Source organism: Cyprinus carpio, chromosome B19, assembly GCF_018340385.1.
Source record: "Cyprinus carpio isolate SPL01 chromosome B19, ASM1834038v1, whole genome shotgun sequence".
NCBI lineage: Eukaryota > Metazoa > Chordata > Actinopteri > Cypriniformes > Cyprinidae > Cyprinus > Cyprinus carpio.
The window spans coordinates 18,317,446-18,342,093 of NC_056615.1; the positions used below are offsets into that span (position 1 = coordinate 18,317,446).

Genomic DNA, 24,648 nt, shown 5'->3' on the forward strand with positions numbered 1-24,648 from the left:
AACATGCAGCCCAACGTTGTACAACAAACAAAATCGGTGAATGAAATATTACAAAACACACTAAACATGAAACAAACTGCAGACATTGATATGGACTTTTGCATAAAAGAGATTATTGCATCTCTTCTGGATATGAAGAGAAGCATATAAACAGATCAGGGTCTATGTAAACAGTTTTATGGTTCATGGTTTTAGGATCTAGAATGTTCTAGAGGAGCCCTTGGCCTGCTACACTCGGTCAGGTTAGTCCTTCATATGAGTATAAATCAAAACATCACAGTAGGTTCAGGTACTGCAAAAAAAAATTAAAAGGAGAAGCATGTGTAAAAACAACTACAATAATAAATTAAAAAATGGCCTCTCATTCGCCAAGGCCGGTTTCAGTTTTCCTCGTTTTTCTTTTCTTCCAACTCCAAGGATGTTACAAATAGAAAGATATTCTTTAAAAACATACAAATACTAAAATAAATAATTACTCTTCCCTTTCAGCTTGAGTAGAAAAACCTTGTATTGTGTGCATAATAGTGAGGCTGGAGCTAACGGTGCTTTCGTGGCAGGCGATGCTCATCTGGTTGGTCAATCCAAACACGTGACTTCAATGCCCTGCATCAATCACCTCACATACTAATCATACACACACACACACACACACACTCAAACACTTCTGTATGATGATCTTCTAAAGATGCCCTTAGTAAACCCAGCTCACTGGAACCCACTGCGGTTCAGTACAGAGTTGGTCCACAGCCGACTGCAGTTTCTCAAACGCACCGTCTAGGTTGTCATTGACAATGATGAGGTCAAAGTAGTGTCTGTAAGCCCGCAGGATGCGAGCGCTTTCATCCACGGTCTTCTTCAGGTCCACATCCTGTGAGAAAGAGAGAGAGAGAACAGAATTATTACTTAAATTAAGAAGGAACTTGTGATGTTGACAGATAAACCAGACGTTCAGTGAAACAAATAATTATTTAGTCAAATGACAGACTGAATATTTATTGCCACTTTTTACAAATATTGAATTCCTCCCTCTTCTTTTTGCGGAATAATCATTACGTTTATAAAGTTTATTCTGCAGACAGATTGAGGGAATTCATTAAGAGTTTAAGACTAAATGGGGCTCTCTGTCAGACTGTTGCTACAGCACTAATGCACAAATATTGCACAAGTATTCACCTGTCAATGTCTGCATTTTGAGGTTAGCAAATCACTACATTATTAATATTTATGAGCTAATTGCCTGACATTAGCACACAACAGACACTGAGCTGTTGGGAATTAGGTTGTTAAATATATAAAACATTTTAACAATTTAGTTTAGCACAATCCTAATCTAGTAAAGAACGCCTGTTTTCTAGTTGTGCTTTCAAACTATCAGTCAAAAGATAAAAACAGTAATTAATTAAAATATTATATATATATTATATATATTTTAAAATATTACAATTTTAAATAATAGTTTAATTAATTAATACTGTCACTTTTGATCATTTTAATGCATACTTGCTTTATTAAAGCATTAATTTCTTAAAAAAAAAAAAACAACTTGTGTGGTGTACCACTACTGACATAAATGCTGAAGTAGGTAGGTAGCACATCTCACCAAGCAGGAAATGCTTGCAGGATGTGCTACCATCATGGGTAGCATATGGGTAGCATATTTTCCAATGCTGGACTAACCGATAAACTTAAAATGATGCAAATATAGTGTGGGTAGGTCATATTTTCAGGACACCAGCCCTGGGAAAGTTGAACAAGACTCACTGTGAGCTGTTTGGTGGTGAGTCCAGCATCAACCACAGCTTTGTGCATAGCCTTCAGTGTGTCGAACTCTGGCGCTGCGATGAACACCACATATGGCATGAACTCTGCCGTTTTTAACACCTTCAGAGCCTGAAGACAGATGATGTAAAAGTGAAAAACAGTTAACATTTAGAATACAAAGATAAAACGGCCATATCAAGGGGTTTGATCATATATTATATGATTTATGGATGTAAACTCTCTGATATCTCATGCATGTATTAAAGATGCATAAACGAATGACCCTCTCTGCCTCCCACACTGAGTACCTGCGTGTTTATATGATGGTTGACTGGTGCGCAACATAAGGTGAAGCTCACTGGAAAAAAGTTTGTGGTCTGTTTGTCTAAAGGTTGTGTTTATTCTCATGTGACCTCCACCGAGGGACCACCATTATGTAGGCCACCAAAATGCAGTCTACATCTTGTGAGTGAGCAACATTTGAGTAGAAACAGAGAAAGTAGAAAGTAGTGTTCCTAATAGAATAAATGTTATGATTATAAAAAAATTAGCTTATAGAAGAAAAGTGCTCAATTCCTGAAAAATATCTTAACTATTTATTTTAAATATTTAATATATAATAAATTCGATTAAATAGAATTATATGTTAGAATAAAGTCTGAAGTCTCTTATTTTCACCAAAGTTGCATTTATTTGATCAAAAGTACCTTTTTTCAGAATTCGTTGGTGAATAGAAAGTTCAAAAGAGCACCAATTTTTTTTAATATATATATATATATATATATATTTTTTTTTTTTACATTATAAAATGTCTTTACTGTCACTTTTGATCAATTTAATGTATCCTTGCTGAATACAAGTATTCATTTCTTTTAAAAAATCCTAAGCTCAAACTTTTGAATGGCAGTTCATATAAACATGTCATTCGAATTAGCCTAAATGACATAATATAATATCTGTGAACCTCTCTGAGACACTCACCTGGGGATTGACATCCAGGATACATGTGCGGCCGGTGTTCACCACCTCATGGATGGAGTCAATTTTAGTACCATAGAGGTTGGCATCGTACTCTCCGTGTTCCAGGTACCGGCCCGCCTTGATGTCCATCTCCATCTCTAGACGTGTTACAAATCTATATGACTGACCATCTTGCTCGTCATTGCGAGGCCGCCGAGATGTGTCTGAGATATTGAGACAAAAGAAAAGAAATGGGTAAACCTATGGGCAAGGACAAAGTATTGCTTTGCTTTTTGTGTTTTATTTTATTGTGTTTTATTATATTTTGGAGGTAAGAGTGTTCATTAGGTACTCACGTGGTACAGTGGTACCAAAGCGATTGGGATGTAGCACAACTAGTCTGTTTTTCAGGCTACGACGCCCCACTCCTTGTGCTCCAATCAGGATGAGGGTTTTCCTCTGAAACGGCGGCATACGTGCTACTTCCTCGTAGATCTGAAGCTCATGCCGATCAAACTCTGTAGGATAACCATACAGGAGAGGAGACACAATGGATTTATCAATATTAGGATAAAGATGCATATGTGTGTTAAGTCAATTCTGAAATTCTATTTCAGTTTCAGGTGTTGGATTTTATTTCAGGTGCTGCATTTTAACTTCTCCTAGCGATTTAATCAGACCGACACCAAATTTGCTCAGTGTAATCTAAAGCCCTTTGTGATGTTAAATTGCAAAGTTCTTGAGTTTTCCTTGAAGGGCATGTCTGTGGTGATTTTTTAATGTTTTGCGGTCAAAAAGTTGGGAATTATTATTATTATATATATTTATATATTTTTTTTTATTTTACATTTTTTTTAATTAAGTCTCATATGCTCACAAAGGCCGCATGAAGTTGATAAAAATGAAGACAAAAATATTGTGAAATAAAAAATAGATATTAATAATGAAAAATATTAATTCATTCATATTTTCATTCAGCAGTGACATTACACTGATAAAAGTAAAAGTTAAGACAATTATGATGCTACAAAACATATCTATAAAGAAATCCTGTACTTTGAACTTTCTATTTAAAAAAAAAACGTATAAATATATATATATATATATATATATATATATATATATATATATATATATATATATATATATATGGTTTACACAATATTAAGCAACACAAACATTTTCAACATTGATTATAATAAGAACCATTATTAATCAGTTATTTAAAAAATGTTTGTATTATTTATTTTAATTAAGTCTCTGATTACAATTTTATTAAAAAATATTAATACAATAAGCCAAGTATTTTATCTTCTAACCTGCATTTTTTGCAGTGAGGTACATCATTTTTTTCTTCTTTTTACCAGTTATTGTTCCACACAGGATTCCTAAAAAACAAAGAAAAGTAGAAGACGAATGAAAGAGATATATTATGTAATGTAATGCTATATTTGTCCACTAGATGGCAACACGATTGTTTTTTTCTTGAAGGCTTCTGGCACTATTATAAATGGACAAAATTGTATCTCATAGAAAAGTGTACCATAGTTATCACTTGTTAATACAGCGGAAGTATAATACATGAATACAGTATGTCCTTGAAACAGCTTTAGAAGTTTCAGAATATTCCTGTCATTTTGTTTCATTTCATGTTTTGGCAAGAATAACCTGTTTAGGTTTATCACCTGCTCCATCCAGGTCCCTAGGAACAAATGCTTTCCTCTTTTCCTCCAGAAACTGACTGGGAATCAGCCCAGTACCTCCTTCTGTTAAATGGCATGCCTGTCAGTCAAAACAATATGGTCAGTGACACACAATAACCGAGCAATATACACATGAGTGAGAACAGGTAAGAAAAAAACCACAGTTATCACACCTGCCACCAGTTTGGGTCTTCTCTGTTGACAATCTGCAGGATATCACCCCTTTTGAAAGCAAGCCCCGCCTCTCTGCATGGAATTAGATTGTCATTGGCCGGATTGTAGTCAAAATGTGGCTGCACATAAACCTAAGAGAAAAATAACTCGGGCTGTTCACATTCCAGCGGGATTACAGAGTTGTAGTTTCATTCACATTCAAGCACTGTGGTGTCATTCATATGTGCTCATCTCATAAATACAATCTTATTTTAACATTACTTGAAAGAAAAGATAAAGAAAACCTAACCTAAGCTTTACACACATAACTTCGTACTAGATCAAACGTCATGATCTGACAAGTGTAGGGATTAAATGTCCATGGCAGATCTCCACAGACTGAGGAGGAGGGGATGATATAATATTTACATAAATGTATTTAAATAAGAAGCCTTATTTTGGGGCCTAGTGTCACTGACTTTGAAAAATTAAATCACAATAACAAAATGATTCATGTTATTATCAGTATCCCTCTCTAAAAGCTTCTTGAGAAGCCATAAATACATTATGTACACAGGGAGATGTGAGATACAGAGAAAATACCAGGAGCCATGTAACAAGATTGAATTGTGCGTGTCTTGCCCCAGATAGCATGTAGAGTGTTATTAATAGGGCTCTCAAGGATCTTTTACACTACAAAGAATCATGGGATTTACAAAATGGCCAAATGCAACCCCAAGGATAGATGTTGAATGTGCATGTGTGCAAATAAAACTGGAGAATTTGAACAACATGAATGAATATGAATATGATTATGCATATTTAGTGTCTACATATACATTTGTTTTTACAGTTTGGGGTAAGTAAGATTTTTTTTTTTTTAAATAGAAATGAATACTGTTATTTTAGCAAATACACATTAAATTGATCAAAAGTAAACAGACACTTACAGTGTTGCAAAAGATTTCCATTTTAATTAATTTCCAATTTCACATCAGCATGTCAGAATGATTTCTGAAGGATCATGTGACAACAACGACACTTAAAAATATATTAAAATAGAAAACAATTATTTTTAAATGCAATAATATTTCACGATATTGCTGTTTTCACTGCATTTTTAATCAAATAAATGCAGACTTCTAGAGCATAAGAGACTTCCTTCAAAAACAGTAAACAAATCTTACTGACCCTAAACTTCTGAGCAGTAGTGTGTGGATATTTGCGTGTGTGTGTACCTGTGGTGGCGCTGCCGCGTCTCTGTAGCTGGGCAGTATTTTCAGTGTTATTCCTCCACTACTTTCTTTGAGCATCTCCTGGAGTTCAGTGGGATTATTGCCAACATCCTTCCCATTCACCTCCTTTATGATGTCACCCACATGCAGCAGCCCCTGCCTGTCAATCAGCCCTCCGTGGAGGATGCGAGCGATAACCAGGTCACCCTTGTCCATTCGGAAGGTCACACCCTGGGCGAAACCACAGCATGACAGAGTAATGACACGCATACAGGCGCTTTCATTCTGTTGCACTGGATATTGACATAGGCTACATCCACACGAAGCCAGAGCTTTCCCTGTCTGATCTTTTTTTTTTTCCTCGTCTCAAGAAATATCTGCGTCCACATGAAACCACAAAGTCGACACAAAACAATGTAGTATACATGCCAGCCCAGTATGTGGCGCTGTAATTCTGTCACTATGCGCGTAAACCTCGCGCACGGCATACAAACAAACATGGAACAATAAATTTATTAATCGGTGTTGATGTTAGTTAATAAAAAGACAATCGTTCAGTGTTTGTTCATGTTTTTTGTTGCTGTTACGTGCCGTAGTGATTTCTGACTAGGGGAGAGACGTGGGCTGATGACGTCATCGTTTCAGAAAATATACGGATTCGCTGTACACATGAAAACGCAAGGGTGGCGGTTTAAAATGTATCCACTCTGGGAACCGCTTTCAAAAAATATTGGTTTCACTCTCCCAAAACGCCGGATCCGTGTGGACGAAATGCCTATTCGATACAAAATGTATGCGTATACAGCTAAACGCGTCTCCGTGTGGACGAGGCCTTATTGACTTATTAAATTATGACTGGTTAGGGCTGCATAATTAATCGAATGCGATTGTCATGCACATTTTGTTAGTAAAGCCACTTCTGTAATCAGCAGTAAATCATCATCACGTGCTTTCAGATGGAGAAGCATTTATTACACAGAGCCATAGTTCACTGACAAGTTACGCAAAAAAAAATAGCAGACGATTTTATTCTGCGATTATGAAATCGAAGAAATCATTCACAATAATGACAGCTGTTTGCGTAGCTTCACATTTTTAACATATTTTTACTCCATAACGTCAGCCGAGTGTTTGAAATAAATCCTTCTGTGAGATGATGTGGCTTCTTACACAGAATAAGGCACACAATATATTTTATAGTATTCTAAGCAGTGATAAACCATATATTGTCATAAGGGGAAGTCATGGCCTAGTGGTTAGAGAGTTTGACTCCTAACCCTAAGGTTGTGGGTTCGAGTCTCGGGCCGGCAATACCACGACTGAGGTGCCCTTGAGAAAGGCACCGAACCCCCAACTGCTCCCTGGGCACCGCAGCATAAATGGCGGCCCACTGCTCCGGGTGTGTGTTCACTGCTGTGTGTGTGCTGTTCACGGCTGTATGTCACGTCACTTTCACTTTTTTTTTAATCGTGTGTTTATTAATCACGTTGAATCAATAAAAGCAGTTAAATATTCTGTTTATCCAGCTACCGCTATAGGCATTTCCTGGGTTGCTTCTGCAATGCATATTTGGATTTTCAGCACAAGAGCACCCTCTGGCCTTTGGATGGAGATTTACTGCTGATCACAGAACTGTGCTTCACTGAAAGATACGCATGACAATAGCAGCTTCTGTCGAATCACGACCTCGATTCCATTTCGATTTATCATGCAGCCCTATGACTGGTTGAGAGTTTAAAACATGTGGTCACATATAAATATATATATTCACAAACACATACCAGAGGTTCTCCTGCTTTCTTGCGGATGCCAATCATCCTGACTGCATCAGCCTGCATAAGAGCGTTGTTTACTGCCGCATCATTGGTCGCTTCAGGAGGGGGTGGGGCTTCATAGCACTTAGACGCCACCATGTCATGGGCTTCCAGAAGAGACTGAAATAAAGAGAGAAAACGAGAACAAAACAAAAAAAAAATCGCAGAAAAATTGAGAAATATATTGAGGAATATTTAAGAAAAATTTAGAAGGCACAAGATGAGAAGGTAGACATGAGATTAAATGAGGTTTGAGGTGAAACAAAATGCGAGGTGAAGATACAAGGTGAGACAAGAAGAGGTATAAGATAAGATGAGGACAAGAAGAAAAGAAGACAAGCTAAAACAAGAAGAGAAGGTACAAGATAAGATGAGATAAAAGGAGATACAATGTGAGACAAGAAGAGAAGGTAAGAGATTAGATTAGAATGGATGAGATGAAAAGAGAACAGAAGGTGCAAGATGAGAAAGAAGGTGTGAGATGAGAAAAGGTATGAGATTAGAGGAGAGGAAAAGGTACAGGATTAAACGAGAAGAGGGTGGATAAGATGAGATGAGCCAAGAAGTGAAGGTATAAAATTAAATTAAATGAGATGAGAAGAGAAGGCATGAGATGAAACGAGAAGGTTGTATGAGACGAGACGAGACGAGACGAGACGAAATGGGATGAGATGGGATGAGAAGATACAAGGAGGGAAGGCATGAGATGAAACGAGAAGGTTGTATGAGATGAGATGAGATGAGATGAGATGAGATGAGATGAGATGAGATGAGATGAGATGAGATGAGAAGAGACGATACAAGGAGGGAAGGCATAAGATTAAATGGGAAGAGAACGTACAAAATGAAACGAGATTATAAGGTATGAGATGAAATGAGATGAGAAGGTATAAAACGAGAAGGTTCAAAAAGAGATGAGACAGGAAGATACTGCACCTGAAAATGGGGCTCCTGCAGGATTTTGGAGAGCTCTGCTGCGCTGTCATCTCGTACGCTCAGTCCGCTGATGTCACCCAGAATCTCAGTCACAAGCTCCATGTTATTCTCCTGCACTGCTTCCAACTTTACATCCTCCAAACGCTCATGAGCCTGAACACAATCATCTCATCATTTCATCAGTCAATCCATGAATTGATATTTCTGACCGTGTCTAGCTGCTCCTCTGTCAATTTGACACAAATCGGCATGACACCGTTTCATTGAACAAGTCTACATGACTTTGTGATCATGTCGATAATGAGTGTGCTGTTCAAACACACGTTTAATATCCCAAATTATTCATATCATTCAGTTTTAATCAGTCACAAATTAAATTTGTTTTCAGATTAACCTCATCAGCAATGCAAATCAGCTGTAGTAAGGTCCAGGCAGCTGGGTGCGCTATACCTTGGCCAGCGAGCGGACGATAGGACTCTCCATGATGCCTTTGAGGAAGATGAGGTCAATGTCTTTAGCCCCAGTGGTGGCAGGCAACTCGCCCAGGTTATCCAACACCTGCTGCATAGCTGCACGCATACAGAGAGAGAGTGGTTACAACATGAGATACACCTGCAACACGCCGAGTATTACACACCAGGGTCAGAGGACAGGGCAAAAGATTCACCTGCAGGATTAAACAAAGTTCACATCAGACAAAAACAGATGGCTGAAATATAACACCCCCCTCCACGGTACTATCATCTGCTTATCATACACGTCTAGATATTCTTTTGTCTTCAGTGTTCATTTGATCCAGTGAGGTCATGTTCTGAGTGTAAACCAGTATAGTGTGTGAAGCACATGTAGTATTTAGTTGTATGTGTGTAAAAAGAAAGAGACGCCAAGAATATTGACTATCATCTTATATTATTATAATCAGTAAGGCTATAAAAGTCATAATAAAGAAAAATAAAAAAATATATATACACACTACAGGTCAAAAGATAGCAATACAGGTACAGTGAAAATTACAGTAAAAACAGTAATATTGTGAAATATTATTACAATTAAAAATAACTATTGTCTGTTTTAATATATTTTAAAATGTAATTTAGTCCAGTGATGGCAAAGCTGAATTTTCAATAATCACACTAACACTAACAGAGTTTTCCTTAATATTTTTGTGGAATCCGTAATACATTAGGTAATTCTGAATTATTGTGTCTATTGCCTCTTAGAGAATAAGACATTTCTTTCAAAAACAAAAAAAATTCTTAATTATTCCAAACTTTTAACCACGAGTGTATATTTTTAATTACATGGATTATAACAAGATAAACATAATTATTTAATTTAATAGTACATTTAATATCTCATTTAAATCATTGTTATTAAAAAGAAACAATTTAATTTATTGAAAAATATTAAATACATTTATTTAAAAATTAAATTATATATAGTTACATATAGTTATATGTAGTTTCTGTTTACATAATACGTGTGTATACTGTGTATATTTATTATGTATATATAAATACACACATACATACATATACACACACACGTATATTTTGAAAATATTTCCATGTATTTATTTATATTCATATAATTTATATTATATATAAATATTTTAAATGTATAAACTCAGCATATTTTTCTTGAATATATACATGCATGTGTGTGTGTTTATAAATACATAATAAATATACACATTACACACACGTTATGTAAACAAAAACTTTTATTTTGGATGCGATTAATCAAGATTAATCGTATGACAGCACATATACCCTCTAATACAGTCATTGACAAATCTCCCTTTGTCAAACACACAACCATTTTGCGAGGCCAAGTGCTCAGTGAGTCACGTGACTACACAGGTTATAGCCTGCAGTAGTGTAATCCATCTGTGACAGTAGAACAGAACAGAGCATGAATGTGTGCTTACACACTTACTCTCCATCAGGAAACAGTAGACTAGACCAACAGATCAATATTTAACATCAGTTCAGTGGTTCAGTTCCACTCTCTTAATTCAGGTCAGACAGTGTTGTAGTCCAGAAACAACCATCAGCAAGCTCTGACATTGTGCCACTGTTTATTTTCTATTGCAAATTTGTCACAGAGAGATGCACCCTGGGGCCTCCCTTATTTGGCTGAACAGAGTACATAATAGATAAACTGACAGAGTAATAAACAACTGAGGAGGAAATAAAACACAAATGAAATTACACACACATTCAAAAAGGAGAGCGTGCAAATGATGTTAACATATGTGTGTGCACACACACTTTAATAAAAACGTCCTCTCATATCTGTCACATTCTGTAAGCTGTGTTTTCATTTGGTTTATTTAAAAAACCTAATTAGAGACACAAGCGCTCTGTTTGACAGTTAAATGACCGTTTTGGCATGTACTATATTACACTCCCAAAGATTTAATTACACAAATGATTTACTGTAAATTCCATGCAAACAGTCAGCGCTAAATGTCACAAGAAGAGCTTTTCAAGTAACAGGCAGTGTGACTGGCCTCAAAATATAAGTTTTTTTTAAAATATATTTTCTTGGTGATGGAAAAATGCAACTAAAACTTTTACATTTGACTTCGGTTTTATATATATATATATATATATATATATATAATATATATATATATATATATATATATATATATATATATATATATATATATATATATATATAGAGAGAGAGAGAGAGAGAGAGAGAGAGAGAGAGAGAGAGAGAGAGAGAGAGAGAGAGAGATACACACACACACACATATATACACACTACCGTTCAAAAGTTTGGGATCAGTACGATTTTTAATATTTTTAAATGAAGTTTCTTGTGCTCATCAAGGCTGTATTTATTTGACCAAAATACAGAAAAAAAAGTTATTTTGTGAAATATTATTGCAATTTAAAATAATAGTTTCTATTTTAATATTCTTTAAAACTTAATTTATTAAGTTTTAAAAAATATCTGTTCACTATTAGACAACAAATGAATGTTTCTGTGTTGATTGAATCATGTGTAATTTATACATTACATTTTTCTCTCAAGTTCTGCAAGAGATCCTCTCTCACCCTCGAACTCTGCATGGATTTCCATTAATACAATACATAAATGGAACAAATATGCAACACATCTGTCAAACCATTGCTACAAGCGACGTACTCTACTCTGGTCGGCACACTTTTGCACAACCTGGCAACCCACTCATGTTCTCTTTTGGTTTGGTTAAAGTATTTCACACCCCTCCTCCTCTAAGAGCCATGAAATGCCATTAACATCTGAATATATAATTACAGAAGATATGAAAAAACAAGAAGATCTCTCTAACCTCCAGAAGTGTTTGCGCTTTCAACAAGTTCAGACGCCCCCTCCCCAGTTTCTCCAATGCCCCCAGCATCCGAGTGAGAACCTGCTCCGTTTGAGAACGTTTCGCCCACAGTGAGAATCATTCCTGCTGTCAAATCTGACCTCTGCTCTACTGAACCGCAAGAAATATGCTGACTTGCCAATGAAAGCAAAGAGACTGATAAAATAAAAACCTAGACAGACACAACTCTCTACTCTGACTCTATAAAAAAGCGGCAGGAGGTAGAAGAGTGAAAAAAGAAAGACAAAAAAAGTGGACGAGAGACATCCAGGCAAAGAAAGTAGAGAGAGTATTCCAGACGCCGTCCAAACACAGATGTGGAGACACACATACACATACATAAACATACAAAGATCCTCTTACTAGCGCTTCACTTAAAAACACACATACAGCCCTCTCTCTAAACATATAATCCCACAATCCCCTCCTGCTGTTTCAGACTCCACCCCCTCATGTCAGAGACAGCCCATCACCCAGTTAAGCCCCCCAGTGCATCTTACATAAGTGTCCTTACGTAAGATCTCAAACCAGGGGACTGAGGGGCCAACCTGAGATTCACGCACCCTCATTCAACATGTCTCCCGCTGATTTTTCTGGAAGTCTCACTCTCTTTGTCCCAATCCTGCTCATAAACATACTGCAAGTCCATGCTGTCGTGTCTGGGCTTCCACAGTGAAAAATTCTTCAACACAAGACCAAATCATCTGTATATGAAGGAGGTTCATATTTACTGTCACGTTTTGAGCAGGCCACAGTTATTCTGCCAACAGTCAAAAGCTTTGAATGCATGTATCGATTGTATAATGTTTAATGCTTGGACTGAATTAGCTGGTAGGCTGCTGTGTTTTAGTGCTGATAATGTTAGCTGGGGGTCAAATGCATTAGCTTGCTGGATGTATTAACAGTAGCTCACATAGTTTTACTCTGAAAGCGATGATACATTATAATCTATAGTTCATTAGTTTCATTTTATGACCATCATATTGAATCAAGAATTCCAACCAACCTGATTATTCAAGCAATAACCACCTAATTTTGGATTCATACAATTTTCAAAAATATATCATGCAATTTTAGGGACGAGTCAACTTGGTTTCATTACACATAACCACTGGCACTAATTATTAAAGCTTAGATTTAAATATATAGCTATCTGAAATTTATAAAAATACACTACTGTAAAAGTTTAGGCATCTTTACACTGTAAAAAATAAAAACCTCTCCAACTCAATATTTTCTAGTGACTGGTCACATCTAAATTTTTCATTTAGCCTAATTAAATTTATGAAATTCAATTCACACAAATTCAATTTGGCCAATTGAAAAATTTAGATGTGATCAGTCAATAGAAAAGTTAGAGTTGGAGAGGTCTGATTTTTTTTCAATTTATACATTTATGTTTTTAATGAAATCTCTTACCTTCGTTCGTTTAAATATTACTGTAAAAACAGCAACATTCCATGCTAAAAATAAATAAATAATTATAATGAATGAATGAATAAATAAATATTTAACAAACAAATATATATTTATTTCTTTAAAAATTAAAAAATAGAAACCTTACTGACCCCAAACTTTTAAAATGCAATGTATATTTTACTACATTTCTGATAAAAAAAATGTAATATTGTGATATATTATAACAATTTAAAATAATTAATTTTCAATTTATTATACTTTAAATGATAATTTATTTCTGTGATGCAAAGCTGAATTTTTAGGATCATTATCACATGATCCTTTAGAAATCATTCTAATATGATGATTCATTATCAAAGTTGGAAACAGTTCTGCTGCTTAATATTTTTTCATAACATGTTATACTTTGAATTTAATAGTAAAAAAAAAAAAAAGCTATGTTTTTAAAATAGAAATATTTTGTAACAACAATATACACTACTGGTCAGTTATTTGGGGTCAGTAATTTTTTTTCTTTCTTTTTTAAAATAAAATCAATACTTTTATTCAGCAAGGATGTGTTAAATTGATAAAAAGTGATAGTAAAGAAGATTTATATTATTAGAAAATATACATATATATATATTTTTAATAAATGCAGTTCTTTTTAACCTTTTATTCATCAAATATATTAGACAGCAGAACAGTTTCCAACACTCATAATAAATCAGAATATTAGAATGATTTCTAAAGGATCATGTGATAGACTGGATGTTACATGTGACACTGAAGGCTGGAGTAATGATGCTGAAAATTCAGCTTTGCATCACAGGAATAAATAATAGAAAACTATTATTTTAAGTTGTAATAATATTTCACAATATTACTGTTTTTTCTGTATTTTTGATCAAATAAAGGCAGGCTTGATGAGCAGAAAAGACTTCTTTCAAAAACATTAAAAATAGTAATGTTTCCAAACTTTTGACCTGTACTCTGTATATATATATATATATATATATATGCATATACATACATACAGTTTGTGATTTGTGAAAAAACAGAGGGGGGATGCTTTTGAAAATTTGTATGAAATATATTTAATACTATGGAAACTGTATTAACTGTGATCTCAGTTTAATAAAAACATTGTAGGCCTACGTTGATGTAATGATTTAAATTCCACGGTTATTCAAACAACAAATTATACAGAGAAAGTGAGCAAAGAATGGAGCTTTTTGAAAACAACACAGCTTTTTGAAACTCTGAATCAGTTAAACCATTGCGTCGCAAAAATAAAAATCACGAATCATTTGATTCAGATCGGGACTTCACAGCGTGCATCACAAATCATTTCCCCCGGCAATTCGCATATATATACATATACATATATATATATATATGTGTGTATATACAGGTGCATCTCAATAAATTAAAATGTTGTGGAAAAGTTCATTTATTTCAGTAATTCAACTCAAATTGTGGAACTTGTGTATTAAATAAGTTCAATGCACACAGACTGAAGTAGTTTAAGTCTTTGGTTCTTTTAATTGTGATGATTTTGGCTCACATTTAACAAAAACCCACCAATTCACTATCTCAACAAATTAGAATATGGTCACATGTCAATCAGCTAATCAACTCAAAACACCTTCAACGGTTTCCTGAGCCTTCAAAATGGTCTCTCAGTTTGGTCCACTAGGCTACACAATCATGGGGAAGACTGCTGATCTGACAGAAGACAATCATTGACACGCTTCACAAGGAGGGTAAGCCACAAACATTCATTGCCTAAGAAGCTGGCTGTTCACAGAGTGCTGTATCCAAGCGTGTTAACAGAAAGTTGAGTGGAAGGAAAAAGTAGAAGAAAAAGATGCACAACCAACCGAGAGAACCACAGCCTTATGAGGATTGTCAAGCAAAATCGATTCAAGAATATGAGTGAACTTCACAAGGAATGGACTGAGGCCGGGGTCAAGGCATCAAGAGCCACCACACACAGACGTGTCAAGGAGTTTTGCTACAGTTGTCGTATTCCTCTTGTTAAGCCACTCCTGAACCACAGACAACGTCAGAGGCGTCTTACCAGGGCTAAGGAGAAGAAGAACTGGATTGTTGCCCAGTGGTCCAAAGTCCTCTTTTCAGATGAGAGCAAGTTTTGTATTTCATTTAGAAACCAAGGTCCTAGAGTCTGGAGGAAGGTTGCAGAAGCTCATAGCCCACGTTGCTTGAAGTCCAGTGTTATGTTTCCACAGTCTGTGATGATTTGGGGTGCAATGTCATCTGCTGGTGTTAGTCCATTGTGTTTTTTGAAAACCAAAGTCACTGCACCTGTTTACCAATAAATTTTGGAGCACTTCATTCTTCCTTCTGCTGACCAGCTTTTTGAAGATGCTGATTTCATTTTCCAGCAGGATTTGGCACCTGCCCACGCTGCCAAATCACCAAAAGTTGGTTAAATGACCATGGTGTTGGTGTGCTTGACTGGCCAGCAAACTCACCAGACCTGAACCCCATAGAGAATCTATGGAGTATTGTCAAGAGGAAAATGAGAAACAAGAAACCAAAAAATACAGATGAGCTGAAGGCCACTGTCAAAGAAACCTGGGCTTCCATACCACCTCATCAGTGCCAAAAACTGATCACCTCCATGCCACGCCGAATTGAGGCAGAAATTACATCAAAAGGAGCCCCTACCAAGTATTGAGTAACAATTCACCAAAAGGTTTTTAATTAATTAATTTTTTTAATTGGTCTTATGAAGTATTCTAATTTGTTGAGATAGTAAATTGGTGGGTTTTTGTTAAATGTGAGCCAAAATCATCACAATAAAAAGAACCAAAGACTTAAAGTACTTCAGTCTGTGTGCATTGAATTTATTTAATACACAAGTTTTACAATTTGAGTTGAATTACTGAAATGAATGAACTTTTCCACGACATTCTAATTTATTGAGATCCACCTGTGTGTGTGTGTGTGTGTGTGTGTGTGTGTGTGTGTGTGTGTGTGTGTGTGTGTGTGTGTTTGTGTGTACAATATATATATATATATATATGTATATATATATATATATATATATATATATATATATATATATATATATATATATATATATATATATATATATATGTATATATATACACACATACACACACTGTAAACACATTTATGGCCCAGAAAGGTATTAAGGGCATTGTTAAAGTATGTGACATTAGTGGCTAGACCTTGATTTTATGAAGCTATGAGAATACTTTTTGTAATTGTAAGAGATGAAATTGTTGAATAAAGTTATTTTTGTTTTCTTTGCACACAAAAAAATATTCTGGTAGCTTCATAAAATTATGGTTGAACCACTGATGTCACATGGACTATTTTAACGATTTCCTTACTATCTTTCTGGGCCTTTAACATGGTTTTATTGTCTGCTGTCTATGCACAGTCAGAAAGCTCTTAGATTTCATTAAGTATCTTAATTTTTGTTCCCAAGATGAACGAAGGTCTTAAGTGTTTGGAACGACATGCGAGTGAGTAATTAATAACAGAATTTTCATTTTTGGGTGAACGATCCCCCTTTAAAACTGGACATTCAGTTCCTAAATTATAAAAAAACTAAAACTAATAGAACTTAGATTATTTTCCAAACAAATATAATTGAAAAGTAAGAAAATAATAACACTTTTTAAAAATAGGCAAAACAATAATAATAAATATACATTTGATAATAATCCAATAATAAATTGTACAATAATAATAAATAAACTGTATATACAACTATATTCAAAATAGCATAGCATGGCCAAACTGTGCCAATTTGGAAAAAGACATATTCAGAAGTCACAGTCAAAGCTCATACAAATGGCTGGTCTAAAATAAACCTTTCTCTGTTTAATACTGAGACACTAGCCTAGTCTGATCTGAGGTCAGTTTGTAGAGGCCTCCAGCAATGATAGTCACTCTCTTGCACAGCTGTGCCGTAAGAGGATACGATCTGTCCCTAATCCAGCGCCCCTCCCCCACATCTCCCTTTCTTCCTCCCCCCTCTCTCTCACAGCATTGGATTTTAATCTCAATACAACCGTGGTGGTGGATTAGAGAATCCATTATGTGCTTGTTGGAGCTAGGCTGAAAAGGCACGTCTGAGCATCAGGTGTGTAAATGACTCATCGAAGAGGAGGGGGGAAGAAAAAAAAAAAGAGATGATGAATAATGCCTGAGGAGTGAGATACTTCCAGTAAAGGTCCATATGTTTACTGCACATGTGCTTTAAATGATGCATTTAGGAGGAAACTGCAGCGTATTTAGAAGCTGAATTTAGCTGCCATCTTATCCTTTAGCATTAGCCAGTTAAACAAATAATGATTTTGGTTAATTTAGCACTCATTTTCAAACATAAATATGAGAAAATGATTCCAAAGAAGTAAATCGGAAGACACTGAGTTAATAAATGACCTCTGACAGCCCATGAACATGCAAATCATCATCGGCTTTCAGGTACAATCTGCAGTCGTAGAAAAAGCCCATTATCTTTGTATGTTATTAGCTTGCAGGGTAACTCCAAGCTACACATATAGAGAGCCTATGCAATTCTGAAGTACTAATATAAGCCTGTAGCAACTGCAGAATGTGCAGCATTTTATGTCTACAATGTCCCATTAGACATAATTAAAAGAAACCAACTTAATAAGACCCAAAGGATTTCCCAACAACTGTAAGTATATTTAGTTAACATTAACATAATATTAATATTAATTGTATTTTAGTAGGCTTATGTGTGGAGAGAGACTGACGACTTATCTGACCAACTATTAATGGAGTTACAATATATTGTAAACCTTGCCAAATAAGCAGTGATATTTTAGCAGTGATAAATTAATAAAATCCATTTGTGTTACTTGAAATAAAAACACATCATAAAATATATGAGTAAAAAATTATGTATTTTATTTCAAGTAGTTGTCAATGAAAGATTTCTCATTTCCATTTAGTTTAACTTGACACTAAAATACTAAACTAAAACTGAAATAAAAATAAAAAACTAGACCTATTTAAAAAATAAAAAGATTACAAAATTATCAAAAACCCAAAATAATTTTTATACTAAAATTAGAATGAAAACAAAAAATATAAAAATTAATTCAAATAAATACAATTAATAAAATCTGATTAATTAAAACTATAGTAGTACCTCGATACTAAAATAAAACTGCTGATATTACAATTAGACCCTTTAAAATGTCAGTCATTTGCATGTTATGCACAATATTCAACAATTTAAAAAAACAAAACTTGAATATGCTGAGAAATGAAACTGTTTTACATCACTTTAAATCTTATTTATCTCTATCATTTTATGTGTGTTTACATCTCACAGATCCCTACAACTATTTATACAGGTGGCCTTTTTTATTAATTACATGCTATTTTATAGCAGTTTAACGACTCGCTTACAAACACTACTCTTATAGAAAGCTGCAGGCCAGATAAGTGCGCTCCATCTCTCTCCTGCTCACTTCACCATCTCTACCTGTGATCATGGCTGCCGATCAATGAGATTCCAGCTGTGAAGACAATGTCACACTCACTAATACAGTTCATATCCTTTCAAGTAACATTGGATCCATGAACACACACACGCTCCTTTGATTACAATTACACACAACTCACTTGTGGCCGATGCTGTTCCCACTCCCTCCCTGATCTGCTACAAACTTCTCATCCACTGCTCCAGCCAAGTGCCAAATCTATAGAGAGAGAAGGACCATTTAACACTGCTCGAGCAAACGCACACACTAACACACAGTTCTCCTCTTGGGTCGCGACGGAGACTGTCACAGCCCTGATCCTGTCACAGCGGGTCATTGTGTGAACTGTGATTTGAGGTCAGGAGGCAGTTGGCTGGTTTGTTGTGTTAAGCAAAATCTACACCACATTCATCTCTTCATGTCACAAACATAAAAAAAAATTATTTATAAAAGCAATACATGATGATTTATTAGCATTATATTTGCCATCTGACATACATAAAATTATGTGACATTCACATTGTTTGAATACGACACACATAAATAAACTTCTGCATTCTTGAATCACAGTAGTCAACATTTGAAGTGGATCCAAAAAATTTTTTAACACATTAACACATTTTGGTTTAAGGTTTAAGGACAACTCTGATGAAAGGTTTTGATCCACTTCAAATGTTGACTAGTGTAATATAACAAGTGAAATGTGGTTCTTAAAGGAATAGTTCAACCAAAAATTAATATTTGCTAAAAATGTACTTTAAAATGTATGCATATGAGTTTGTTGTCTGAATCAGGAGAAGAATATGCAGAGATTGCACCATTTACAAGTAAAAACAGTCCAAAACAATTCCAAACAAAAATGTTGTTAGATTTTGATGCTAGATGACAACAGGGCTTGGACTTATTATAGATTATAGACCCATATTTTGGCCAGAAGTGACTACTTGAGGCTAAAAAGCTTTTAATGATCAATTTTCCCTTCACATGATGTTAATTGATGGACTGGAGTCGTGTTGATTACTTGTAGATTATTATGATGTTTTAATCAGCTGTTTGGACTCACATTCTGACGGCACCCATTCACTACAAAGGATCCATTGGTGAGCAAGTCATGTCATGCAAACATTTCTCCAAATCTGATTCAAACGAAGAAATGAGCTCATCTACATCTTTCATGGACTCAGGATGAGTACTTTTTCTGCAAATTAAAATTTTTGGGTGAACTATTCCTTTAACAGTCTATTGACAGGACAGATGAGTTGGACAAATGGGACGTCCAGACAAGTCAGAAGACAAAGAGTGTTTTTATTTAAATGAAAAAGCTGGAGAGTGTGCTATGCATATTACAAGACAGATAGAAATAGGGGCCCAACATACATGTTGAAAAAAGATGGATTCTCGAGGGACTGTGTAATTCTGCAAGCTTCAGTGAATCTCTGTGGCATTACTGGAAGCTTTCTTTACATGAACATGTTACTGTAAAAAGGCCAAAGTTATGCAAGCTTTTAAAGAAAAAACAAATATTCCGAGCATTAAAACAGTTGCACGGAAAGACATAGGCCTAATCATAAAAGACATAGCCTAACAAAAGATATTATCATTTCAGAGTTTTCTAAAATAACAAAGATATTCATCCACTGACATTCTATTACGAATGTCTCTAGTCTATCTAGTCTCAAAAAGAGTGATGGTAACCTGGATTTGCCAACAGCCTATGTCCTTCCCACAGCCTGTGCTACTGCAACTGACATATCAAGAAATGCTTGATAATTAGTGAACTTGATGGAGCGCGCGCACACTGGTCTCTCAACAAATGGTATGGCACATCCCCCTGCAAACCCCCCTCGCATGAAAATGTAGGTCAGTTTGCATGATGAAGTGCCCTGCAAATAAGAGGATTACACTGATTGTGCTAAGTGTTACAGCAAAACAAATTATGAAAAGCAACAACAACAATTCTCATCATGTTACGTATAAGATCATTCTATTAAAAATAATAGAAAAATATCTACCATTTCATTTGTGTTATTTATGCTTCATGTTTTGGACAATTTTTCTGTCGGGGTTGAGGGCAAAGTTTAAGTAAAAAAATATATATATAATGCAAAACTGAACAGCATACTAAGTAAAGAGTTGTGAGGGAGACAAAAACTCACTAGAGATTTGTTGAAGAGTTATGAAAATCTTAATAATGAAGCAAATGTCAGATGTTTTGATTGCACTTGTCTTGTTGGCAGATTTGATACCAGTCAAAAGTTTTTGAAGATTTTTTTAAATGTTTTTTTTTTTAAAGAAGTCTCTTCTGCTTACCAAGCCTGCATTTATTTGATCCAAAGTACAGGAAAAACAGTAACATTTAACATAAAATATTTTTACTATTTAAAATAACTGTTTAAAATGTGAATATACTTTAAAATTTAATTTATTCCTGTGATTGCAAAGCTGAATTTTTAGCATCATTACTCCAGTCCCATGATCCTTCAGAAATCATTCTGATATTATGATTTGCTGCTCAAAATAATTTAGTAGAACATTGAAAACAGCGGAGTAGAATTATTTTTAGGTTTCTTTGATGAATAGAAATTTCAGAAGAACAGCATTTATCTGAAATAGAAATCTTTTGTAACATTATAAATTTCTTTATCATCACTTTTTATCAATTTAAAGCATCCTTGCTAAATTCAAGTATTAATTTCTATAGCCCCCCCCCCCCCAAAAAAAAAAAATTATACTGACTCCAAGTTTTTAAAAAACGTTTAACTGTAATAATAATTTTAAAAAATGTTTCTTGAACAGCAAATCAGCATATTAAAATGATTTCTGAAGGATCATGTGACATTAAAGACTGGAGTAATGATGCTGAAAATGTAGCTTTGGTCAAAGCCTCAGGAATAAATTACATTTTAAAATATATTCAAATAGAAAGCAGTTATTTTAAATAGTACAAATATTTCACAGTATTATTGTCTGCTTTTGCTGTATTTTGGATCAAATAAATGCAGGCTTGGTGAGCAGAATATAATTCTTTAAAAACATTAAAAATTTTACTTTTCAAATATGTTTGACTAGTGTATGTCTTAGATAAAAACCTGTTAAAGGGAACTTATTTTTATTTGTAGAAGTAGGGGTTAATTTATAAATTATACTTTTATAACATAGCCTACAAATTACCTTAATTGTGCAACATTGATCAACACTGAGGCTTTGAGATAATTTTTGAAGCAAAAATAAAATGCCAAAAAAGACAAAATTCTACTATGAGCAGAGTTTACTGTTAAGAAGTATTTCATTAGGTAAAATGTATGAGTTTTGTTAAGGGTGGAAATAGACATTATATGTTAAGGGTAGAAATAATGAATAAAAAATGTGGAGGGGTGAAAATAATTTATTTAAGGTTTCCTAACATTGACAGGTAATTGAAGCCACGCCCATTTGGAACCCCAAGTCTTCTGCGTAATGACGTAGAGGGATTCCCCGGTTACTTCTCAGGAAATGTTTACACGGGCAGATGTTCAGGGTTCGAGTGGGAGTGGGACACTGCGCAATTATTAATTAAATAAGTTATCAGACTGCAATATTTAGCCATTTTCTTTCACAGTAGAACGGTTTTCAATTGACAGCCGCCTGTAAAACAACAAAACTGAGGCCGACAGAAGCGAAAATGCGCAAGGACACCCGCCCTGTCCTCTTCCTACAGAATACAAAGTCTCGTTTTACATGCAGTCAGAAAAAGAGACACTCGCAGCTGTGTTCGATTAAGATGTATTTATGAAGAAGTTGCATGGCATAGTAGCCTACCATGTTTTCATCCCCACGGGACATTATCTTCGAGCTCCGCTCCATCAAAACTGCAGCGCGGGACGTTCAATGAATGATAGCAGCCGATGAGCAAAAACAGATCAATATCGGCAGAACGAGGCAAACAAAATCTATTCTGGCAAAAAATAATCTATAATATGTATTAACAAACTATATTTCTTGCACGTTTTCACACACGCGGCCATTTTTGTTATTTATGCAAAGCGCAAAGCAGATAACCTGTTTCACCTGAACCAAGACTGGACAGAAGAGGACAGACACTAAAGTCACTGTTCCCCATCAGTGACCGAACCTGGTGCTTTCCAAACACGCGCACACACACAACATGCACAATTCACGCACGCTAAAAAAGGACAGCAGGGGGCTGGACTTCCGAAGGCAAAGTCATTTCTACCCAAAAGTGGCTCTTCCCCGCACAAATAATTTTACTTTTAAATGAAACACAACTTGCTCCGATCCGCACTTTGCAAATAATATGATCTATGCACTCACCTAGGTTGTACCGAGTCCTCTCCAGTCGTCCCGGTCAGATATTCAAAGCTTTCAGTATTCGTGGGTCCCGTGGCTAACTATTCGGACACACACAATGCCAATCAAACGCTAAGCCCCGCCTTTCAAGTGACGTCTGTGTGAATGGACCAATCAGAACGCGCTCTGAGTTTACGCCTCGCCCTCTCGTGGCAGATTATGCTAGTGGTCGCATTGGTTAATGTGTTTGAACAATGTAAGAGAAGGCCGGGCAATGTGTGGGTGTTTTATATAGTGAATAAGAATTAATTAAGTTTAGCGTTTATTACTTTTGTATATAAGCACATTAGAATGACGTTTATATTAGAATTCTTATTATCCAAAGACTAAAACAGACTACACAGGACAAACGATAAGAATCAAGGGCGAATGTTTTGCCATACATTTGCATTGTATTTAACAGGCAAATTGTAAGTAGGCCTTACTATAGAGCTCTCTTTATATCTCTGCCGTTTATACTATAATATGTAGTTGGACAGAATCGTGTAAACTGCATATAACTTGCAAGATTGTAAAAGGCACAGCCTTAAAAAAAATAATGAACAAAAGCAAGATCCTGTATGCTCGAGCACACACAAGAGGGCGCACTTGATACAAAATGCATTTTTTGCGTTTCCTGTACTGTAGTAGGCTAAGTTGTTGAATGTCTCATGAGGATGACTCTGGTGCAGCTGAAACGCATCTTAGTGAAGATAACTGCACTTCTGGAATCAGTAAATGCATTAGTGGAGTAGTACAGTGATAACAAACCTCTAATGTACTGTTCCTCCTTTTTAGATCAGTATTAGCAAATCATACAGCCCATTAGGCCTGAACAGTTAGATCAATGTTTTATTATAACCAGCAATGTGCCCCTTGCAGTCCAAAGTGTAGTATGTAGCAATCCATATTCCATAACAAACTGACCTTTAAATCTCTTATATTGCTAATAGACATTCATAACATAACAATGTGAATACTGGACAAGGCACAATGACAAATAGGCCTATTATAGCTATGTCCAGAATAAAGCACTAGCATACCAGTTCTACTATTTGTGTAGTATTTTTGACCTATTATGCAATATGCAGTTAAAAGATAACAGGACATGAATCACAATTAAGCATGCAGTGTAATGAGGTCATTTAACAATAGCATTCTGCTGTTTAAAATATTTGTTATGTGCACTGTTTCAATTACTAATTAAAAAAAATCTTAAGCAGTATGCAATGTATTTTGCATAGTATGCTCAAGCAGTACAGTGGCATTCCATTTGTTTGTGCATCGTCACTGTAAAAACCAAAGCGCCATCGTAAAATCTGCGCTCACTCTCTATTTTTGTCAGGAAAAAATAGCATTTCTGAAGCAAAATAGTGAGCAGCTGATGTTTTTACAGTGCATTGTGGGAGTTTAAGCATTTCAGTAGGCTACTTGATTTTGACAGTGGGACAAGCCTAAGCATAATTCCCCCCCCCC

General features: G+C 35.2%; 1 protein-coding gene across 5 annotated transcripts; it reads right to left on the reverse strand.

The window, feature by feature from the left end:
- Positions 1–85: 85 nt before the first annotated feature.
- On the reverse strand, positions 86–23,300 carry LOC109111227 (protein PALS2-like). 5 transcript variants are annotated; one of them, XM_042744796.1, is made up of 14 exons: positions 23,158–23,300; positions 18,989–19,065; positions 18,849–18,882; positions 9,013–9,131; positions 8,563–8,715; positions 7,594–7,746; positions 5,816–6,043; positions 4,598–4,729; positions 4,407–4,503; positions 4,041–4,109; positions 3,078–3,239; positions 2,743–2,945; positions 1,762–1,890; positions 86–868 (listed from the first exon to the last, which is right to left on the reverse strand). In XM_042744796.1, the coding sequence occupies exons 3-14, from the start codon at positions 18,856–18,858 to the stop codon at positions 692–694; spliced, it is 1,632 nt and encodes a 543-aa protein (XP_042600730.1). In that variant the 5' UTR covers positions 18,859–18,882; positions 18,989–19,065; positions 23,158–23,300; the 3' UTR covers positions 86–691. The 5 variants fall into 5 exon arrangements, with proteins under 5 accessions (XP_042600730.1, XP_042600731.1, XP_042600732.1 ...); XM_042744797.1 differs by lacking the exon at positions 18,849–18,882; XM_042744798.1 differs by lacking the exons at positions 18,849–18,882; positions 23,158–23,300 and adding an exon at positions 22,645–23,077.
- Between the last annotated feature and the right edge of the window lie 1,348 nt (positions 23,301–24,648).

Coding starts and splice junctions, on each gene's coding strand:
- LOC109111227 (XM_042744795.1), bottom strand. CDS start 12,011: ATGATTCTCACTGTGGGCGAAACGTTCTCAAACGGAGCAGGTTCTCAC. Junction 4,504..4,597: donor AAGACCCAAACTGGTGGCAG/GTGTGATAACTG, acceptor TTTGACTGACAG/GCATGCCATTTAACAGAAGG. Junction 1,891..2,742: donor TCCTGGATGTCAATCCCCAG/GTGAGTGTCTCA, acceptor ATCTGTCTTCAG/GCTCTGAAGGTGTTAAAAAC.